This window comes from Stegostoma tigrinum, chromosome 26 (assembly GCF_030684315.1).
Source record: "Stegostoma tigrinum isolate sSteTig4 chromosome 26, sSteTig4.hap1, whole genome shotgun sequence".
Lineage (NCBI taxonomy): Eukaryota > Metazoa > Chordata > Chondrichthyes > Orectolobiformes > Stegostomatidae > Stegostoma > Stegostoma tigrinum.
The window spans coordinates 41,577,037-41,600,904 of record NC_081379.1 but is presented as its reverse complement, the minus strand read 5'-3'; the positions used below and the strand labels follow the sequence as shown (position 1 = coordinate 41,600,904).

At 42.1% G+C, this 23,868-nt stretch overlaps 2 protein-coding genes across 10 annotated transcripts in view; one reads left to right on the top strand and one right to left on the bottom strand.

Annotated features, from left to right (window-relative positions):
- The window catches only part of mzt2b (mitotic spindle organizing protein 2B), a 32,011-nt gene extending 30,835 nt beyond the window's left edge, over positions 1–1,176 (bottom strand). The window contains exon 1 of one of the 4 annotated variants that reach the window (XM_048556018.2): positions 989–1,176. The gene's annotated coding sequence lies outside the window, so the exon portion shown is untranslated. The remainder of the gene's footprint in view (positions 1–988) is intronic. The other 3 variants (XM_048556016.2, XM_048556017.2, XM_048556019.2) reach the window with 3 other exon arrangements.
- Positions 1,177–13,486: 12,310 nt separating this feature from the next.
- The window catches only part of LOC125463998 (oxysterol-binding protein 2-like), a 315,453-nt gene continuing 305,071 nt past the window's right edge, over positions 13,487–23,868 (top strand). For 4 of the 6 annotated variants that reach the window (XM_048555891.2, XM_048555890.2, XM_048555889.2 and 1 more), the window contains exon 1: positions 13,487–13,793. In XM_048555891.2, the coding sequence (XP_048411848.1) occupies positions 13,531–13,793 (263 nt within the window). In that variant the 5' untranslated portion in view covers positions 13,487–13,530. The other 2 variants (XM_048555892.2, XM_059655127.1) reach the window with 2 other exon arrangements.

Below are 23,868 nucleotides of genomic sequence, written 5' to 3'. Positions count from 1 at the left end.
ATGGTAATGGCTAATTGATAGCTTAACAAATTGGTTCCACTAGGAGGAGAATTCAGAACAAGAGAATACTATCTTAAAAATAGCATTTATATTATGATATAACACGGTGTGAAGCTGGATGAACACAGCAGGCCAAGCAGCATCAGAGGAGCAGGAAAGTTGACGTTTTAGGTCAAGGCCCTTCTTTAGAAAAATTATGATTACTGAATGTTATGAACTATACATATTACTGAAAATATTATGATTACTGGTTATACAACTAAATTCAGAGGGAAACAAAACAAAATATCCCTCTCAAAGAGCAATGAAAATTTGGAAACAAAAACAGAAATTGCTGGAACAGATCAGCGGGTCTGGCAGTATCTGTGAAGAGAAATCTGAGAAAGGGTCATCAGATCCAAAACGTTAACTCTGATTTCTCTTCTCAGATGTTGCCAGACCTCCTGAGCTTTTCCAGCAACTTCTGTTCTGTTTCGGATTTACAGCATTCGTAGTTTTTTCAGGTTATATTGAAAATTGGAAGTCTTCTCTCGAAAAGAGACAAAAGCAGAAAAATGAGATTGAGACACAGATCAGTTATGGCAAAGGTAAATGACGGAACAGACACAAGGACTCAATAGCTTACTTCTGTCAATGGGTTACAACATGTAGTGGAATAATATTGAAACCCAGTTCAGAAAATATATTTTTTTGTCTTCTACTGGTGCAAGGATAAACCCTGCTTGTAGTTAAAATACAAAAATGTACTCCAACTACAGGCAAATGACTGGAATCTTTATGAGGAGGAATTTGAAACCCGCTGGATTATTGATATAAAATAAAAGTGAAATGGGAAAACTCAGCAGCTTCTGTGGAGATACATTTGCGATGTTCAGCATCATTTTGCATTCGGCTTATCGATACTACTTTTCGAGCAGAATCGCGTAAATATCTTCAGTCGAGCTAAAACGAACAGTAGAGTGAAGCAATTGAATATTTAAACACTTGCACCAGACAGAGACAACGCAGCCGGTGGCAAGGCCACCCTCGAGTCTACAGCGAGCCGCCGCCGTCCCCAGCCTTTTCTGCCGGACTCCAAGGCCGCCTCCACCTCTCCTTCAGGTCCCTTGCCTGTCCTCGCCTTGCCACAACCCCCTCCCCTTAGCAACCGCCGACCCTGTGCCCCCCCCCCCCGCGCGCTGCCGCCGGCCGGAAACTGCCGCCTCGCTCAAACGGTCCCAGAGCGGGTGCAACGCCGCCTGCCTCCGGGTCCTCAAACAGCGGTTCCACCCATCTCTGGAAACTTATCGCAGGTGCTAGACAACCAGATCTCCGACTGCAGAATTTATCTAGTTTTTATTCCTGTAAAAGAGGTATGCTGGAATTTGCACCGCAACATTTTTGAACGTTCCCCTTAGTACTGCTTGAGCTGGTTATATTTCCTCACCACCGTTGGTATTTATTGAGAAAGCAATTTATCCTTTCGTCTAAATGTGTGAAAGAAAGGTTGTGCTATGTCCCACACCGAACAACTTGTGTTTTCGACAGAACTCCCAACACCCAGTCCACCCAAGTATATAATTGAAAATGCTAAATGCAGGTAATCTGCAACATTGAAAAATAATACCAGAACAATTAACACTCGAGTACCAGAGAATTTACTTTGCTCTGCTGATCATTTTTTGACCTGAAAGCACGTAGGAATCAAAGGTTTTTAATCCTTCACTGTCCAATATTTGATGGGGGCGGAGGAGAAGGTGTTGTGCCTGTGAGCTGGTTGCAAGTGGGGAGAGATAATCGGAACTGCAGGTGCTGGAGAATCAGAGGCAACAAGGTTTGGAGCTGGTCGAACACAGCAGGCCAAGCAGCATCTTAGGAGAAGGGTCTAGGCCCGAAGCGTCAGCTTTCCTGCTCGGCCTGCTGTGTTCGTCCAGCTCCAAACCTTGTTGTCTCGTGGTTGGAAGTGGGCCTTAGTTTTCGAAATGTTTATAGAAAGATCCATTTTCTCAGGATTAGCAGAAAGAGTTGTCAATAACTAATGTTATTATAACGTAAGAGTTTGAGAAGTTAATCTTCATGTTCCGTTGACTGCACCAATTCTAATGTCACACCGTCTGTTAATGGAAATAAGGAATTCTGCCCCACATGGGGAAAAATGTATGTTTGTTTATAAGACTAAAAATGGATCTTGGGATAGGTGGCAAATACCTCAAGGTACCAGGAAAATACCACATGGTTACCGTGACACATCTGATTCCTATTCGAGGAAAAGAAATCCAGAAAAAGCAAAAAAAATTGAAGCTACTGAGTTTATCACTTTAAGAGTATTCCTGATTTAAGAAGACACAGACTGTGAACATTGAAGCACAATTACTAACAGAGTCATAGCAGCAGCTGTAAACGCAGTAATAGGGCAAACATAGCACACCAAAGGCAAGACGTCATTCAGAAGAAGCTCTGAGGGCAAGAGTTTGAGCTGGGTAGAGGTTAAAGGCAGAAAATACAGAAGCCTTAGCAAAGAATAACTAAAGACAGCAGGAAGTAGAGATTCCTGAGGGAAAAGGGAATAACTTTGGGAAATGTTGTCAAAATGAAAAAGAAAGGCCAAAGGATTATGAGGAGGGATCTCATCTCTCACATTGAGCATTGCTGCTGTCACCAGCAGGCTCAATGAAGCACAGCTGCAAGGAACAGTGAAACAGCTAGAAAATAAATTTAGACTGGGATTACAGAATTGGTAAGGCCCCACAATTTATTTAAGGCATTATTTAATATGAAGATTTACAAAGGCCACAGCCAGAGAAGTTTGTTTTAAAAATTGTGTACAACAAAGTGCTTGGTTGTTTTAGACTATGAAAGATGGGAAAACATGCATTTTACCCAGGAAGAAACAAGAAAACCCCAACTTGGCTGTAGATGGTGGAAAAGTCTACAAAGCAAGTAGCAAAATCAAAATTTTGATCACAAAACTGTAGGAAAACCTAGTAAGCTTTGGAAAATCCAAGAAGTACAGAGATACAGGATTGAAAAGAAATAGATTTGAAAAGCTTGAACTGTAAATTACTTCTGAAAGATTAGTAATACACTTTAAAGCTTTATTGAATTTATTACAGTCACACAATAATGGTGAAGGAAGACAGGAAAATAAAGGGGATGCTGCACAAACGCCACAGTAATCAACTTAAAACAGTATTAGCAAAAACTAGAATACAAACTTAAGGAACAGCAAACTACAGGCAATATTGCAATGATACAGATTTTAAATGATTTTACAGTAATTATGTTCACATTGAGGAGTAATGGAAAATAGATCTAATACTGGTAGATTTACGTATAGAAATGAACCATTCAGAACATAAAATTGGACTTCATAGAGGCAACTGTTCTTAAGATACAGCATTGGTTCAAAATCAGAGTGCAGAACTATCACACAGTTAGAGACCTTACTATGGTATAATAATCTCTTTTAGAAAAGATAACCAAGGCATTTATATGAAAATTGATGATCTTAACAATTTCAAATTCAAAGAACTTTTTTTTAAGGAATGGACATGCTATTCAGTTTACATTGATATCACTGCCAAGGTCAGTATCCTATCAGACCAGTCGGCATGGACAACAAAGCAGAAGCTACAGCTCACTGAGACAAGACTAAATGTTGTGGGTGGAATAATGGCAGGTGCTTGGAATGCTATAAGTTGCATTGCAGCGCTCGGAGCTTAAGAGAGTCAAAGATGTTTACTGAGTTCGTAATCAACATTCTTCACTTTTGAGCCAATGTGTTTTTTGGACCTCAGTTGCCTCAAGAGGTTAGAAGGAAATCCCACCAGTTCCAAGAGGACAACTACTTCAGAATAGCAGCAGTTGCAAAACAATTATCTAAGAACAAACCATGACTGACCATCCAGTCAAGGGACTACTGGTAGAAGGTGTCATTTGACTTCTTAGATTCATGATGAAATCCAATAGAAGAGAGAATCTTGTGAGATTATATACAGTGGAATAAAAGAAATGTTTTAAAGAAACAAAAAGAAACATTGGCCAGCAAACCTAAAGAGAAACTCAACAAATTTTGACAAGAGCAAAGGATGACCAAGACTCTTATTATTCATCAGTATTTTATTGAAGAATGGGCAGAAAGATGGCCAAGAAACATACCTTGAGCACCAACAGTGTTTCTCTATCATCGACTATTTACAAATGTATGACAGACTAGTTTTTCCAGTATTTCTTCAAGAAGATATATTGGAAAGGATACGATGGAAATACTTAAGTATTGTCAAGCGTGCAGCCAGGCCCAGGTCAGTGGTCTGGTGGCCAGAGATCTTACAAGAGCTTGGAGATCTCATAACGCATTGTGAAATCTGCAATTACACGAGATTTTCAGGTTTGTAAACCACTTCTGTCGTCACTGGTGACAGAAAGATAAAGCTGAGCAAAATTTTCCAGAAGAAACAAAAACTGCGAACAAGTATAAGTGGTGCAATCCACTCAGCTCCTTGATGAATCTTTAACTTGAAGGTGTCCAGAAAGCAGAACAAAGTGATGAGGCAGAACAGTCAGTGGCAGTGACAGAGCTAGTGCTTTCAGAACTCTTCGGGTGATTACGCTGACACTGTTTTCCCTGAAGCATCGGAGGCTAAGGAATGACTTTATAGACATTATAAAATCATGAAATGCATCGATTAGGCGAATAGTCAAGGTCTTTTTCCAAGGGTAGGGGAGTCCAGAACTAGAGATCATAGGTTTAAAATGAGAGAGGAAAGATTTAAGAGGCACCTGAGGGGCAGCATTTTAACACAAGAGGGTGGTGCATATATGGAATGAGCTGCCAGAGGAAGTGGTAGATTTGGGTATAGTTACAATATTTACAAGACATTTGGACAGGTACATGAGTAGGAAAAGTTTAGAGGGGTGTGGGCCAAATGCAGGCAAGTAGGACCAGTTAGGTTTGGGATGCCTGGTCGGCATGGATGATGTGGACTGAAGGGCCTGTTTTCATGCTGTATGACTCTATGATTACAGCTGAGAATCTGAAAATATCTACTTCATCAGTCAAACAACTACAGAGGCTGATTGAAGACATCCAGCCTGATCAACAATTCAAGGGAGATGAACTGCATACAACTACATATGAAAAAAGCTGCCTGGTCTTAAGTGTTGAAGATACCACATTATCTAAGACTACCTCTTTGATTGAGAGAGAAATTGTCAAATCCAGAAGTTATTTTCCATGATGGGCATTCACAAGATTAAAGTTCCTCCAATTCAATTATCTGCACCATTTCATCCTCTGGTAGAGAAAGGAGTTCCTCTGCAACAGACATTCACAAGATTAAACGCCCTTCAGATGAAGCAATGAACCAATGATTATGTCCAAAAGGAACAACGACCTCCATGAAGGATATCTGAGAGTTAAAGGATCCTCCAGCAGAGACACAATACATAGCTCGGACCTAAGGTTAACCGCCCTCAATCAAAAGATCTACCATTCTTTCAAATTCCAACATAGCATATTCTGGGGAAATTGGGAAATGTCCAGATTGTCTATATTTGTGAAGCCAGTAAGTTGGGGGAGGTGGGATAGTGATATCACCTTTTAATTTATAAATGTGGTATAATGGATTAACTATGGAGAGGTAATAGTTCTGAAGAAGTTAATATTCACGTTACAATGGCTTCGCTAATCCTACTGGTGTAACACACAGAATGTGAGTGCGTACATGGAATTTTATGCTAGCGTTTGGAGTAAGTGCTTCATAAGGTCTGAGTAATTATGCCTGATGACGTTTAGTTGTAACTCTTGCTATTATGCAATAAACCTTCTTGTTATCTCAGAACAATGCCTCTTGTTTGGACGCCCTATGGTGGTGCATCCTCTACCTTTGTATCATCTGCCACCAATCATTAGATAGGCCCAAAGCAAAACAAAGGCTAAGAAGGATTAGTGCAGCAAAGAATAGCCTGAAAATACCACAACTTGGAACTCACATTCTGAGTTAACTGTGCTTCTTTAGCAATAAGTTAGCAATCTTAACTCTGAACGACAAAGTCCCAAGTTCAAGCCCCATGCTGAACTTGAATATATGGAAACCAAGCTGACATTCCAGTATTGTACTGAGGAATCTATTTTCTCCCACAAAAAAGACCTTGAGCTACCACTTGCTTGTCACTTTAACACACCACCATGTTCCCTGGCCAGCATCTCTGTCACTGGCTTGCTGCAGTGTTCCAGCAAAGCTCACCAGAAGAACACCTCATTTTCCACTTAGGAACCCTACAGCCCTCCGGACTCAATATCGAGTTCAATAATTTTAGGGCCTAAACTCTCTTATGTCTTAGTCCACTATGTCACACATCTGTTGTTAGCCACTAACAGTCCCCATTAACAACTATTCACCCTTCCAGCCAGATTGTTATCAACTCCTTTGTTTATCCAACTGCTCTTCTCTCTCTTGGACCCTATCCTATCATTTGTTCCCTGCCCCATCCCCCTCCCTATTTTCGGCATATAAGCCAACGTTTTCCCAGCTAAAATCAGTTCCAAAGAGGGGTCACCGGACCCAAAACATTAACTCTAATTTTTTTCTTCACAAATGCTGCTGCCAGACCTGCTGAGCTTTTCCAGCAACTTCTGTTTTTGTACTGAGGGAGTTCTGGTGAAAGATCACAGACAACAGTTTTGAAGAAGAGAATGGGAATTTATCCCTGCTCTCCTGGCGAACATTTGTATCACAATTGACAATGTAAAAATGTAGATTATATGGTCATTATCTCACTGTTTTACTGCATTCATAATGGGAATAAAAATGATGGAAGATGGATATATTCTGTGATTCAGTCAGACACAATGCCTGGACACCTTGTCAAATAACAAGGTGTAGAGCTAGATGAACACAGCAGGCCAAGCAACATCTGAGGAGCAGGAAAGCTGACATTTTGGGCCGAGACCCTTCTTCAGAAATGGGGGAGGGGAAGAGGGTTCTGAAATAAATAGGGAGAGACGGGGAGGCGGATCAAAGGTGGATAGAGGAGAAGATAGGTGGAGAGTAGACAGACAAGTTAAAGAGGCGGGGATGGTACCAGTAAAGGTGAGTGTAGGTGGGGAGGTAGGGAGGAGATAGGTCAGCCCAGGGAGGATGGACAGGTCAAGGGGGCGGGATGAAGTTAGTAGGTAGGAAATGGGGGTGCGGCTTGAGATGGGAAGAGGGGATGGGTGAAAGGAAGAACAGGTTAGGGAGGCGGGGACGAGCTGGCTGGGTTTGGGATGCGGTGGGGGGAGGGGACAAGCTGGGCTGGTTTTGGGATGCAGTGGGGGGAGGGGAGATTTTGAAGCTGGTGAAATCCACCTTGATACCATTGGAATGCAGAGTTCCCAAGCGGAATATGAGTTACTGTTCCTGCAACCTTTGGGTGGCATTGTTGTGGCACTGCAGCATACCACATTAGCAGATGTGCAAGTGAACTGCTGCTTGATGTGGAAAGTCTTCTTGGAGCCTGGGATGGGGTTGAGGGAGGAGGTGTAGGGGCAGTTGTAACACTTCCTGTGGTTGCAGGGAAAAGTGCTGGGTGTGGTGGGGCTGGAGGGGAGTGTGGAACGGACAAGGGAGTCATGGATAACAGACGGGGGTGGGGAGGGAAAAATGTCTTTGGTGGTGGGGTCGGATTGCAGATGGTGGAAGTATCGGAGAATGATGCGTTGGATCCAGAGGTTGGTGGGGTGGTACCTGAGGACGAGGGGGATTCTGTTTTCGTTCCTATTGCGGGGTCGGGGTGTGAGGGATGAGTTGCGGGAAATGCGGGAGACACGGTCGAGGGCATTCTTGACCACTGTGGTGGGGATGTTGCGGTCCCTGGAAAATGAGGACATCTGAGATGTACGGGAGTGGAATGCGTCATCCTGGGAGCAGATGCAGCAGAGGCAAAGAAATTGGGAATAGGGAATGGCATTTTTGCAGGAAGGTGGGTGGGAGGAGGTGTATTCTAGGTAGCTGTGGGAGTCATTGGGCTTGAAATGGATATCGGTTTCTAGGTGGTTGCCCGACCCCAACCTTAAGTTCACCTGGACTATCTCTAACACCTCCCTCACCTTCCTGGACCTCTCTGTCTCCATCTTGGGCAACCATCTAGAAACCGATATCCATTTCAAGCCCACTGACTGCCACAGCTGCCTAGAAGACACCTCCTCCCACCCACCTTCCTGCAAAAATGCCATTCATTATTCCCAATTTCTTTGCCTCTGCCGCATCTGCTCCCAGGATGAGACATTCCACTCCCATACATCTCAGATGTCCTCGTTTTTCAGGGACCGCAACATCCCCCCCGCAGTGGTTGAGAACGCCCTCAACCGTGTTTCCCGCAACTCATCCCTCACACCCCAACCCCGCAATAAGAACCAAAACAGAATCCCCGTCGTCCTCACGTACCATTCCACCAACCTCCGGATCCTACGCATCATCCTCTGACACTTCCGCAATCTACAATCCGAACCCACCACCAAAGACATTTTTCCCTCTCCACCCTTGCCTGCTTTCCGCAAAGACCACTCTCTCCGTGACTCCCTTGTCCGCTCCACACCACCCTCCAGCCCCACCACACCCGGCACCTTCCCCTGCAACCGCAGGAAGTGCTACACTTGCCCCCACACCTCCTCCCTCACCCCCATCCCAGGCCCCAAGATGACTTTCCACATTAAGCAGATGTTCACCTGCACATCTGCCAATGTGGTATACTGCATCCGCTGTACCCGGTGTGGCTTCCTCTACATTGGGGAAATCAAGCGGAGGCTTGGGGACTGCTTTGCAGAACACCTCCGCTCGGTTCGCGACAAACAGCTGCACCTCCCAGTTGTGAACCATTTCAACTCTCCCCCCCCCCCCCCCCCATTCCTCAGACGACATGTCCATCCTGGGCCTCCTGCAGTGCCACAACGATGCCACCCAAGGGTTGCGAGAACAGCTACTCATATTCCGCTTGGGAACCCTGCAGCCCAATGGTATCAATGTGGATTTCACAAGCTTCAAAATCTCCCCTCCCACTACCGCATCCCAAAACCAGCCCAGCTCATCCCCGCCTCCCTAACCTGTTCTTCCTCTCACCTCAAGCCCAACCCCCATCTCCCACCTACTAACCACATCCTGCCCCCTTGACCTGTCCATCCTCCCTGGACTAACCTATTTCCTCCCTACACTCACCTTTACTGACTCCATCCCCGCCTCTTTAACTTGTCTTGTCTCCTCTCCACCTATCTTCTCCTCTATCCATCGTCGATCCGGCGCCTCCTCTCTCCCTATTTATTTCAGAACCCTCTTCCCCTCCCCCGTTTCTGAAGAAGGGTCTCGACCCGAAACGTTAGTTTTCCTGCTCCTAAGATGCTGCTTGGCCTGCTGTGTTCATCCAGCTCCACACTTTGTTATCTCGGATTTCCAAACATCTGAAGTTCCTATTATCTCTGACACCTTGCCAAATAATACTGGACTAGTAAAACAGAAGTTCTTACTTGGAAATTTAATGTGGGGAAATGCGAGGTTATGCATTTTGGCAGGAAGAATAAGGGGCTAAGGACTGCAGAGAGCAATGAAACAGGGATTTGGGAATCCTCGTCCATAAATCACAACATCTAACTTCAAAGTTCAGTGAGTCATAGGGAAGACAAATGGAATGTTGGCCTTTATTTCAAAGGGAATGGAATAGAAAAATAGAGAGGTTTTGCTAAAACTGTATAAGGCACTAGTCAGATCCTACTTGATATTGTAATGAGACAGTGTAGAATTCAATTCAAGTAGTGTTGAATTATTTTTTGGTCAGCAAAATGGGAATTATACAAAATGATTCTGCAAGCTACCGAAGAAGCTGCAATTGTACAACCAGTTTATTTGTAGTCTTTGAGGCAAACATCTAGTTAGACTTCAAAGTAATACAGCAATTAATACAACAAACCAGAGATTTTTGTCCAGTGATAGTATTTTTACTCTCCAATTTGAGGTGAGAAAAAATTGGAATAACTACATGATTTAAACAGATTATCTGCTGGAACAAAAATATTAAATGCACAGATAAAACTGAATATTCCACTGTATCAGATTGTCCTAACAGGGACAGAACAAAAGGATGGTAAACTCTTGATGATGTTGCATAGGGGAATATGTCTTGTCTCGTCCCGTGTCGAGTCTGCAAAACAGCAACAAGGAGTGTAAATATGGTGCCCTTATCATTGTAAAATACCATCTGACACTTCACAAAAAGCATTATCAATTAAAACCTGATACTAAATGGAGTTACTAAAAGATTAACTGAAGTGGTAGATTTTAAGTAATGTCATAAAGGAGTAAAGAGGTGGGGAGGTTTAGGGAGGGAGTTCCAGAGTTTAAGGTTTTGACAGCTAAAAACACAGGACCAGTGATGGAATGATCATACTTCAGGGTTGTTTAGAGGCTGGAATTGGAAAAGTGCAGAGTTCACAGAGGAATTGTGGAGCTGGTGGAGATAACAGAGATAGGGAAAGATTTGAAAACAGTACGAGAATTTCAAAATTGAGGTGCTACTTTAATGCGAATCAATGAAAATTAGCAAACACAGGACTGATGGATGAATGGCAATTGGTGTGCTCAATGCATAGGCAATAGAGTTTTGGATGGCCTCAAGTTTACACAACACAGAAAATAAGAGATTGGCCAGGAGTGTATTGGAATAGTCAAGAATAGATATAACAAGTAATAGAGTTTCAGCAATAGATGAACTGTGGCAAGACTGGAGTTGGCAATATTACAGAGGTAGAAATAGATGGTCATTTCATCAAGAAGACAATTTGTTCAGAAGGTCAGGGTTGTTAACCATCTGGGTCAGCCCAGAACGATTCCCAGTGAGAGAGATGGCGTCAGTGACTAATGACTTTGTTCTTCCCAGCATTCAACTGGAGGACATTTCTGCTCAACCAGTTCTATATGTCAGATTAGCAATGTGCCAACTTAGATACAGAGAAAGGTTCGAGAGCAGTTCTGGTGACATAGAGCTGCGTGTTGTCAGTGAACAAATGGTAGCTGACTTTCATTTTTTGAGGGGCAGCCTGTAGATGAAAAATAGGAGGAGGCCATGGATAGCTCCTTGGAGACACCAATGATCGTGATGTGAGCGGGGGTAGGAAATGTGTTGAAATTCACAGGCTGTGTGACGAATAGGGCCTGTGGGGTGGGAGCTCACACCCGTTGCCTGTTTCCTATTTCCCTTTTTGTCCATCCTTGGGCAACCGAGAAAGGAAACATGTTGGTATCTAATGGTATGCTAGATGCCTTCGGTGACAGGTAAGCACCACAACATACAAAGTCTAGTTGACACAAAGAATGAGTTTCTTCTGTAAAATATATTTAATGTTTGCAACTCCTTAAAAAGGGATTGCATGGATTTGTATTTTCACTGGCAACACTAAATAACCAGTGTCAGCTTTTGTGGGTTTATTTTTTAAAAAGACTACATATGATAAATAAATAGCCTGGTGGGCCTTTGTATAGTTTTACAAAATAATCCAAAAGGAACGCAAGGTTGCCTCAATATTACAAAGTAATAAAATAATTAATCACACAAAGGGAAATTATGAATTGTAAAGTGTAAATGCTATTACTATTAGCATGTACTCCAGCTCCAGTGCCCACAATTTTGAGAACTACCTCTAGATTACTTGCCAACACTTGCTCTTTCTGAGTTATCCGAGTTCAGACACAAGGACGGGTATCACACCTGATTTTTTAACCATTCACAAAAACTGAAGTGGCACATGAAGGGGGCAGAGCCTCGAGCCACTGCAAAGCCACGTGGGAAGTGTGCATCCTACAAATCATTAAACAGACATCACCCTGGTAGAGATTTTTTCAAATGTCTGTGTGAGAAATTAAGTCGTACACACTCTAGGGCTGATGTGCAAAACACAGAAGTTTTCTTCAGCATTTCTGATGGAAATCCTGCTTCCACTTGTAAATGACCCTTTTCCTACTCTTGGAGATAGTGTGAACTGCATATGCTACAGTCAGAGTCAGTATGGTGTGGAGCTGGATGAATCCATAGGTCAAGCAACATCAGAGGAGCAGGAAAGTCGACATTTTGAGGTGGGACCCTTCATCAAAAGGGGGAGGGTGTAGCGAGCTGGGAAATAAATAGAGGCTGGAGGGGTGAGGCTGGGGGAAGGTAGGTGGGATAGTGAATGCAGTGAGGGTAGTAGGGATTGGCCAATGGAAAGGGTGGGGTGGATAGGTGGGGAAGAAAATGGACAGGTTGTGTCAGGTCAAAGAGGCAGGGATGGGAGGGAGGGTTGGATGCAAGATGAGGCCTGGGGTGGGGAGATTTTGAAACTGGTGAAGTTTATGTTGAGGCTTTTGGGCTTTAGGCTCCAGAGGTGGAATATTAGTTGTTGTTCCTCCAGTTTGCGTGCGGCGTCATTGTGGCACTGGAGGAGGCCCAGGATGGACATATCACCAAGGGTGTGGGAGGGGCAGTTAAAATGGCTGGCAACTGGAAGATGTTGTTGATTATAACATAGTGCAGATGCACCGTGAATCAGTCACTCTGTCTGAGTTTGGCCTCACTGACGTAGAGGAGGCCACATCGGGAGCAATGGATACAGTAGACCAAGTTGGAGGATGCACAAGTGAACCCGTTGAATTTGGAAAGTTTATCTTGGGCCTTGGATGGAGCTGAAAGGGCAAGTGTAGAGGCTGGTGTAGCACCTCCTGCAGTTGTAGAGAAAGGTACAGGGTGTGATTGGGAGTGTGGAGTGGATGAAGGAGTTGTGGAGTGAGCAGTCCCTATGAAGGACAGATAGGGGTGGGGAGGGAAATATCTCATTATGGGAGGATCAAATTGCAGATGAAGCCTGTTCCAAGGATGCCCACCTGGAAGAAGTTGGCCTCCTGCCTCTGGAAAGACCTCAGTGAGCCACCTACAGTCCCAGGCCTCAGCTCATGACTAACCCTCCATCTCATTCCCACCTCCTTGACATTGGCACATCCTGTCCACCTTCTTTCTCAACTATCTGCCCCACACTTCCCACTGACCAATTCCACTACCCCTCCTGCATCCACCTACCTTCACCCACTCCACCCCTCCTCTCTCGATTTCCCAGTTCCCTTCCCCCTCCTCCAGTCTTGATTAAGCGTCCCGACATGAAACGTCGACTTTCTTGCTCCTCTAGTGTTGCCTGACCCGCTGTGTTCGCCCAGCTCCACACTGTATTGATTTTTCCCACTCTCAGGGATACCTTTGCTAATAATTGTTGTACAACCGAAATTCGCGCGATGCTTTAAGAATGGAGGCCCAGTTATCCTGAAAGATATGTAAATATTTATTCCCAGCTGTAGATTAACGGTCAGCAGAAGCTAGTATTGACGATGGGCAACTATACATTCCATTATCTGGGCTTTCTGCTCTAGGCAGTAATTTGTGAGCTAGATATTTGAGAGATTGTTTTCCCCCCGTGAGGGAGGTTACCTTTAAGCTGCAGGACCTGCTGATGTCCGGCTCCTGGTTGATGGCCCGCCTCCCTCTCCATGGCCCGCCTCCTCCATGGGGAAAGCGGCCGCACTTGTGCCCCCTTCCTGCGGGCGCCTGGCCTCCAGTAGTCCTCACGGGTCACTGTCCACTCCGGCCTCCCCCTCCCACGCGATGAGTGAGCCGCTCCGAGAGGCCTCGGGCCCGACGCTGCCTCTGCTCCCTCCGCCCGCCAACAGCGACACTCACAAAGGCTGGCTGCACAAATGGACCAACTACCTGAAGGGTTACCAGCGCCGCTGGTTCGTGCTGAGTAATGGGCTCCTCTCCTATTACAGGTAGGTCATGGGCATCCGGAGCCAGATACTGCTGCTACACACAGGCATCAAGCCTGGCGCCCAGATGCTTGCAACCATTAACAGGCACCTAGCCTGGCTCCCAAAGGCTGAACCTGCAGACAGCACCCACCCACAGACATCACACAGATAATGCCATCCACAGGAAGATGGGCCAACTTGACAGCATGACATGGTCTTCACAGATAAGCATCCAGAAACTGCACCACAGCCAGGAACTCAGCTATTCCAGCCAGGTGCAGACAGACACCCACTGATGTGCATCTAGGTACTACATCCAGATGCTGCACCCAGTGACATGCACCCAGCCTAGCACACTCGGTGTGGTATCCATGGCCAAGTATCCAGCCTGACACCATGATATGACATTCACAGGCGGGCACCTAGAATTGCATCCATAGAAGGCTACCCAGATTTTTCAACCACAGACGAACAGTGCACCATCGGTCAGGCACACAAATGTCTTCAGGTTGTTACCCAGTTGTTAGTAGGAGTTGTCTATTGTAACTCTGCATGTAGCAGTGAGGATTTTGGGATTACATCTGGAATTCGTAAGATGCTAGTTCGTGCTTTGAAGGACCAGGTACTTGGTGAGCCTTGTGTGGGTGCCACCAGTAATCAATGGTTGGTAGTATTTGTTGTTTCTAACTTAGAGCAATGATTTTGAAACCTGTTCAATGCAAATAAGTTGAGTTTCCAGAAAGAACAAAACTAGAAGTTCTAGTTTTTCTGTAACATACAAGTTCCAAAAATAATCGGACAACACATAAATGTTGATGATTAATAGTTGAGAACGTTATGGGAATGTGTAAACTGCTGAATATGGGAAAGAGAAAGATGATATGCATACTGTGCAAAGGTTTTTAAAATACCTACGTTAACAGAAGACAAAGAGTTTTTATTAACTGAATCACCACGTTCATTTAACATGGAGCATCAATCCAAAAGCCAACTAGAATGAACTATAAATCAAAAGGAAGAGAATGTGTTTGAGAGACCTATGCTCAATCAGTCTTGCTCTTCCTAGAACCTGCCTTGAGCACTGTACCCAGTTCTGAACATGGGTCACAAAGAAGATTTTCTAGTGAAGAGCTCAGAGCTGATCCATAACATTTGATGAAGGGTTATAAGTAGAGATAGACATATTTGGACATTTTAGCATCAAAGAGATGAGGAAGGGTCACTGGACCGGAAACATTAACTCTGCTTTTTTTCTTCACAGATGCTGCCACACCTGCTGAGCTTTTCCGGCAACTTCTGTTTTTGTCCTGATTTACAGCATCTGCAGTTCCTTTGGTTTTTATTGACTGAAAGGTGATATTACAGAGATAGAAAATGATAAAGAAATACTAGATCATGAGTATTACTTCAAAGGACAAAGGGACATAATTTGGAATTAGTGACTGACGGATGGAGTGAACTTCTGTGTAGAATTATGGTAATACCTTAAGCATGTGGACTATAGCGACTTGAAGACCTAGCACCACTTTCTCAAGTACAGCTAGGAATGGAGAATTAAAACTGGCTATAGCTAAGCCCATAGCCTAAAAAATACTTGTTTAAAAAATGTGGGATGACTTTGAACTTCTTTAAGAAGCAGTTAAATGCTGGGCACTTATTCCCGCTGGGCAGTTTGCTTGCTGAGTTTACAGGCTGATGAGTGTTGGTTTTTTCATTAGTCAGCTTGAAATCAATAGTTGGTATCAATGCTATTTGCATATCCAACTGGGTCTAGCTACTTTCTGTTACTACTTAAAGGTCAAACTGACACTAGATTCCAGCAGTTATCACTTGTGAAATGTATGACTACATGTGATGCACCCTGCAATACTTGAGTTTTAAAAAAAAGCCTATGGTTAATGTTTTAAAAGCTACGTAAAGCCCTAGATTGTAACTGCAATTTAAGGTTACAGAACATAGAACATTACAGTGCAGTACAGGCCCTTCGTCCCTTGATGTTGCACCGATCTGCGAAACCAATCTGAAGCCCATCTAACCTCCACTATTTCATTATCATCCATATGTTTATCCAATGACCATTTAAATGCCCTTAAAGTTATCAAATGTAATGTTGAAATAGTCCAGTATTTGTCGTGGGGAATTGCTTGAAAAGTTTTCTGCATTTATTTTAGGAATGCACAGGTAATACTGAAACAGTCTGCTCAGATTAAAAATCAATGCTTTATAAAATCAGAAGATAGATTTGGATGGATAAAAACCCCTTTCAATCCATTTGATCCCATCAAACAGTTTTTGATTGTTTCTTAAGCAAGTACTAAGTTCTAGACTCAACCACAGTGCCTGGGAACTTTGTAACAACATTTGATATTCCATGGTGTGAAGAAATACAGTGAAATCCATTTAGTTATACGTTTGAATGAAATATGGATGAAACATTATATCATGCAATTTGTTGCCAAAAACACCCTCGCAACTCAATTGTTTATCACTCCCTCAAACCACTGAGTTGAGATAAAACATTTTGCTATATTACTTGAGCTGTGTAAACTATTTGAGTGGAAGTTTGTCTGAATTAGAATTACCATAAATCCCTTTACTGTATCCACCCAGCCCTGCCCCCAACTCCTTTCCATGCTGCAGAGCAATGAAAGCAGTATGTGCTCTTTTTCAGTGCTCCGGTCATTAGCTCAGCAGAACTTCAGTTATCAAAATGAAGCCTAATCCCAATCAGAGTGTACAGATTACCCTCAGGTATCCAGATCTGTTGGTCCTGAGCCAGCGTGTCAACTGATGCTGCATGGCGGAGCAGCGAGATTATAAATGAACAAAAGCTCTATTTGAAGCTTCACAGCAGCTGCATTGAGCAAGTTGCTGACTAATTGATAGTGGCACCAAAGGCATGGAACAAAAAAGGCCTCTGGAGTCTAATTTATGGATGTAATAGAAATGTCCTCTTTCATGATGTTTGGCCTAATCTTTTCCTTCACAAGCTTCAATATATGATTTATTGTCCTCAAATCATGTCTTATGAGTCTATCCAGTTTAAGGAGGTATTGAGATGGTTTTCTGATGGTCCATATCAGTTGAAATTTGAGAAAGGATTTTGGAATGTTTTGCACATGAGTTTCCAAGAAGAATACCAATTTTGAAATTGACCAACTGGACCACACATTGGATTGGGAAAGGAAGAATTTTGTCTACATTCAAGGATAAGTCTAATGGTGTAGAGATCTACAGTGTTATTTATTCACTGTTATTTAAACTCCAGGTAAACTTTGTGTATTTTATCAGATTGAATTTCACAGAAATGCAGAAAGTGTGCTATACCCCATCATTAGAACAGGACAAGTTTTGTTTTATAAGCAATGGATGGATCACTTTTGAATTTTATCACTGCTTTGTACATGTAGTGTGGCATACAGGTTTGTAAATTGGGATTCCCTGTCTAAGTTAGCTCATTTAATCAAATATCATTCTATGAAGCAATTTAGTGCAGTGTAGAGATGAGGGGAGGATTCCATAGTGGTAATAACTGGATTAGTAATCCAGAAGCCCAAACTAATGCCATGGAGTTTGGTTCAGATTCCACCATAATGGAATTTTAAATTCAATTAATAAATCTGGAATGTAAAACTAGCCTCCATGATGTAATTGTGCTAACCATTATTGATTGGTGAACAAAATGAATTTTTATGACAATGTCCGGCATTTATCTGGACTGGCCTACATATGACCCCAGACATACATAACAATGTGGTTGACTCCTAACTGCCTTTTGAAACAGGCCTAGCAAACCCTTAATTCAAGGAAGATTGGGAATGGGTGGCAAATGTTAAGCTTGTCAGTGATGCCCACCTTCCATGTGAAATTAATTTTTTAAACATTATCTATAATACATATCTACGATGCTGTGGTAGATTCGCTATTATTCTCTGCTTGTTTACCATTGACACTGTTGTTTTATAATCTCGTCTGTATTTCATCCTGAGTCCCTTGAGGCAAGTTGAAGGAGAAGTTTAGACCATAGTAAAAAATCTCAAGCTGGGTACTTCTCCTTACATGAAACAGATACTCACCAAGCTTTGAGATAACAAGGTTTAGAGTTGGATGAACACAGCAGGCTGAGCAGGAAGGCTGATAATATCCAAAGGAATCTGAATTTTTGTCTATTGGAGGAAAATATTGAGGAGTTGCATGATCCATGTTTTTGAAATGCTGCCCTCATAAATATCGTGCAATTAAGCAATTTAAATGCAGAACCAAAGGACAGGCGTTAACATTACTTGAGCTGGTTTGGGGTTGGTATTTTTTAAAAATTCCTGTGGAGAAGTAGTTGTGTGAAGCAGACTCATGAAACAATACTACATTGTTCTCATTGTTATGAAAAATTAGAATTTTCATAGAGGTTGTAATAAATCAGCCCCAGTACTTTCTTACTGAAGTAAATTTAAACTGGAAGGGGTTTTATTTTATTTTATTTCATTTCCAGCAAAGGTTAAAACTTGGTGCTGTTGGTTAGCAATATTCCTTAGAGGATTGATTTCAATGCAGTTCATGAAAATATAAATACTATTTTACATTTTGTTTTTGTGGGTTATGGGTGACCTATGTTTATGCAGTAAATATTCTCCTCAAATCACTTTTATAGAAAGTAAATTGTTGCAATGAAGCAGCCCAAGAAAACTGTTGAAGTGATAATATATTAGCACTGTTTGCCCTGAATGAACTGGCTGACTTGTCATTATCTCTGGAAGTACCTTTTGTGAGCAGTCTGTGGAACCATTAAGTGCACATCTCGGGAAACAAGAATGATCCGTCTGAAAATGTATGGATTTTCAAGTTGTAAGAGAGACTGCAAGTGAAAAAAACAGTGAAGAATAAGTTTTTTTTTAAAGAAAAGTCTGCAACTTTGATTCATTGAGTCAAAATGGTTGTGCATTTTTCACATAATGGTGGAGAATATGAGACAGAATTTACATATTTTCCACTCTATGCCAAAACTATTAAATAGCAAATGAGTTTATTAAAACAATGAGCAATGAGATAGAGGACCACATCAGCAATGCTTTTAATGAATATTAAGCTGAGCAGCCACATACAACACTTGACACCCCAGACGAGCAACGGATGAAGCCTGGGGCAAATCTCCTCATTCGCAAAGGAGCTTCTTATCTTGTCACCGTTGACCCTTCACAGCTGGCTAAGAGTATGGGATGACATCAATCTCAGCAATGAACATGGATCGGCAGGAACAGTTACCACGGTAAGAACGCTCACTATGGGAACTCCACTCCCCAGAGAAGGACCATTACCCTAGGAACAAGCATAACAGTGGAACAGCAAATGACATCCATTAGAATGCCATGATTTAAGCACTGTACAATGCATGTGCACAGATGACAAAAGTGTAACAAACTAGACTTAACAGTTTTGTTCATGAATTAAAGTATTCTTTGTAAACACATATATAGGGTAATTTGTGTAAGTTCTAACTGCAAATGAGAATGCATTCAATTATTTTTATAAAAACAGAGATATTTAAAAAATGCTTATTTTACCTTGTACTATTGTGGTGACTGACATGCTGCAGTCACGCTACTTCTAACGCAAGAGCCTTTTTGTGCATTCTGTACAAGTTATTAAACATGCATCATTTAAAACAATCGTGTGTCTTGCATCGACTGAAGGATAGTCATAAAAATCAGAAGAATGGGCATGTTGATAAGGACCTACTTCATAAGCTTGAATAGATATCAATCCAGAACCAAGGAAGGTCAAAAGGAAAGTGCTAATGAAAGACTGTTTTGCATTGGTGTGATGTTAAGTGAGTTCACACTAGAATCAATCATGGGATGCTGCTGTTTCTAATCAGTATTAATAATTCAGATAACAAAGCTGAATGGGTTAGGCTTTGCTGGCTGCAGTAAGTGGAAAAGGCAAAGAGTGTAGCACAGGGTTAGCAAAATAATTTGTGCTGCGTCATTTAAAGGAAATGTGAACAAATGTTTTAAGCACAGGAACATAACAAACAGCAAGAGGGTGACTGGCCTAGTGAAGACCTGATGCAGACTTGAGAGAATTTGTGGTTTTATTCAAACTGTAATTTAAATGATCTTAATCGTGAAACAAAAATAAAATACAGGCAGATGCCAACGAATGAAAATAAAAGCAAAGTTTAGTACACTGTGGATATCAGGTAGCATTCAATGATTGGTCCTCTGAGTTGATAATGTAAAGTTATTACATTTCTCTCCCTCTCCTCCTCTGTCCAACCCCACCCCATAATGTCCTTGTGGCTGTTTAGTTTGATGTTGATATTTCATATATGATATCAAGAGTATGTCCAACATTAATCTGATGATTCTCTTGGGTGCAGTTTTAGTGATGAAGCTACTTGAGATTGCAGCTGGACAACATAAACATATTTGAATAGTGCTGGAGACTTGGTAATGATGGGGAAGGGATTGACCAAAAATGTAGTGCGAAGGTGTAATATTAATATGTTACTAGGAATATCTATAGCATTAATGATGTCAGGGCACAGGAATGCCGTACTTACTGAGAAATGGTGCTATGTTGAAACCTCAAAAGCTGTCGTCCTCTGTATAGTTAATGGATCATGTTCAATAAAATATTAGGTTTCCTGGCAGTCAGGCCTCTTGCAGTATTAGCCAGCTTCAATTCTGTGGATTGTGATCATTGATCAAATATTTGAGAGTACTGTGGGCATTTTATGAATCACTGGCTGTTCCACAATGAAAGGCTGTTGTAATGAAGTAGCCATCTTTTGACTGATGTATTCAAGATGGCACTTGTGGAATATTGAGAAATATTATAGTGATAAATAAGAAAAATAGAATCTGCTTGTGGGATCAGTAGACTGGTTAGTTGCTCTCTAGAAGGGCCAAAATGATTGATTTCAATTATTTTTTTAAAAAACCTTTAAAACGATAATGCATTATCTTCAGTGGTTTGACATGTTGCATTCTGTCATGGTAATTTTTTTTAGTGTAGACAGCTTAACATTTGTCACATAAGATTAGCCCTGTCATGAGATGTTGTCCTCCGAAACATAAGTCAGTGTTTCCAGGTGAATTTTGCACTGCATCATGGTTCTGCTGTTGTCCAGTTGGAGGAAATGCAAATGAGAGAAGTGTCATGGGAAAAAAAAATGGGTTTTTGAAACTATAATGATGTGGATTATATTGTGATAGAAACAGCGTGGTTCTAAAAGTTGAGGGATCCAGGACAAGAAGGTGTAGGCACAAGATCACAGACAATAAAAAAAACCTGGTCTCAGAGCAAGTTGTGACCCTATGGAATTTACTTCCAGAATTAGTGATTGAGGCAGATACAGTCAACATATTGGCTGTAAATTATGGAGGTGCTTGAAGGCATTTGGGAAGAGAGTTTATGAATTTTTCATTTAAATGTGGGCTTCACAATTTTCAACCAACCTTTTGCACACCAAAGATTCTTGCCTTCACCTTGCACCAAGTCCCATTCACCAACTACCCTTTTGCTAATTTTGCAGCAGCTCTTGATTCAACTGCCTCAATTTTGAAGTCTTCATTGTGTTTTGAAATCCATCTAGTTCTTCCCTACCAATAAAATCCTCTAGCTACAAGATTGCTTGTGTTCCTACAGTTTTGACATTTTTGTAAATCTGTCATTATAATTGCTCTCAGAGATAATGGGAACTGCAGATGCTGGAGATTCCAAGATAATAAAATGTGAGGCTGGATGAACACAGCAGGCCAAGCAGCATCTCAGGAGCACAAAAGCTGACGTTTCGGGCCTAGACAAGGGTCTAGGCCCGAAACGTCAGCTTTTGTGCTCCTGAGATGCTGCTTGGCCTGCTGTGTTCATCCAGCCTCACATTTTATTATAATTGCTCTGCTGTTTTGCTTGTCTCCTTTTAGGACACTACTTAAAACCTACCTCTTTTGAGCAATCATTTTGGTTCAATGTGTCCTGACAGCTCTTTCTATGGCTTGGGGCTAAGGTTTATTTATCTTGTCTCAAACACCTTGGGATATTTTGCTACTTTAAACGTGCTATATAAATGCAAATTGTTGTTCGTTTATGGAGGATCATTATCTTACTTTTTCCCTGACACACTAACTCACTTAAAGGGCAACTTTTGAGTGGCAACACAGTACACTCCACATTTTAGTTTGTTTCTCATTTCATTGGTTTAAGCAGTATTGAAGTGAATTTTCTGCTGCTTATAGTAGCAAAATGTTTGCACTGTAAAATGAGATCCATAACCAATTTAGAAAGTTATTGCGCAAGACCTCTTAAAGTTTGAGATGCCAAAATAATTATCCCTGTGAATTAGTTTGAGTCGATGCATGAGTAAATACAGGAGTAATATTTAAATTTGGTGCTTTTAAATGTGTGGAAACTTTTCATCATTTCTTGTCTGTGCCCAGATTTTAGTGTCCAATTTGGTCGTCCTCATGTCCTTGTTGAAATACTGAAGTGATCAACAGTTTTTTTTATTTTGCAGATTCACTGAAGAGTTACAGCACAGACAGAGGCCATTCAGCCCACACTGCGTGCACCTGCTCTTCAAGCCAATCTCCTACATTTTCCCCATACCCTTGCATACTATGTATATCGAAATAATCTTTGAGTGTTCTCTTGAATGCCTCAATAACTTCCACGCTGTACATTTGTGATGGAACTGTGCCTTTGAGAACTGTTCTGTTTCTGTTGCAGAGAGGTGTTGCCATACTGATATTGAAATGTCTACTTCAGACAGCTTTTGAGTTCTCCCTTTTATTATATAAAGGAGACAAAAGAATCATGAGTTGGCAGGGTCAGGGCTCACATAGTGACCCAGGAAGATTTTTAGTTTTGCTTTTGGTTACTGAGAATGTTTCTGCTGGCTGCTGAGCTAAAAGCTTGAGTTACTGGGTGTTAGAATGAAATCTTAGACTCCAAGGCTATCTTTTTAAAATCAAAGAGGGCAGATAGTTTCTTTCTTCTGACTGGACAGACACCACACATGAGAATCATGGGATAACAAGGTGTAGAGCTGGATGAACACAGCAGGCCAAGCAGCATCAGAGGAGCAGGAAAACTGACATTTCGGGTCAAGACCCTTCTTCAGAAATGAGAGCCATAACTGATTAGCTGGATTGCATTTTTGCCAAAGAGTATCTTTATGGGATGCTGCCTTTGTTGGAACAGTTGATGATGAGTGGTTAAATAACACATGACCTTGCTAAGTATTTCAATAGCATTAAGGTTATGTCTTTTTTTGTATTTTAACTATTGTAAGAATGAAATATGTTTTGATTAAGACCTAGTAGTGGAGCAATCAAATCACATCTGGAATACAGCACCTTACACTTGTCTTTAAATAAATATACAAGTTAGGGATTAGGCTGTCTCCGTGCCATTCTTTGAGAGGGGGTTCTGGTCTGGTTTGTAACATATTCCACATCCTAACTACTCGCTGAGAGAAAATGTTTTTTTCCACCCATAGTAATTTAAGTCTTTTATTTATCTCTGCGTTCTAGCATTCCGTAGTTTTAATCTGTCCACTAGCCTTGTTAAGTTTTGATTTTGGAGAAATCAGCTTTGTTCCACTAGGATACATTGATTCTGGCAGCCTCATGCTAGTGTGTGGAACCATAATCCTACAAAAAATATGTCCTTCAGTTTAAATGCAGGAAGGTAGATCATGTAAGATAATAAAATGTGAGGCTGGATGAACACAGCAGGCCAAGCAGCATCTCAGGAGCACAAAAGCAGACGTTTCGGGCCTAGACCCTTCATCAGAGAGGGGGATGGGGGGAGGGAACTGGAATAAATAGGGAGAGAGGGGGAGGCGGACCGAAGATGGAGAGTGAAGAAGATAGGTGGAGAGGGTGTAGGTGGGGAGGTAGGGAGGGGATAGGTCAGTCCAGGGAAGATGGACAGGTCAAGGAGGTGGGATGAGGTTAGTAGGTAGCTGGGGGTGCGGCTTGGGGTGGGAGGAAGGGATGGGTGAGAGGAAGAACCGGTTAGGGAGGCAGAGACAGGTTGGACTGGTTTTGGGATGCAGTGGGTGGGGGGGAAGAGCTGGGCTGGTTGTGTGGTGCAG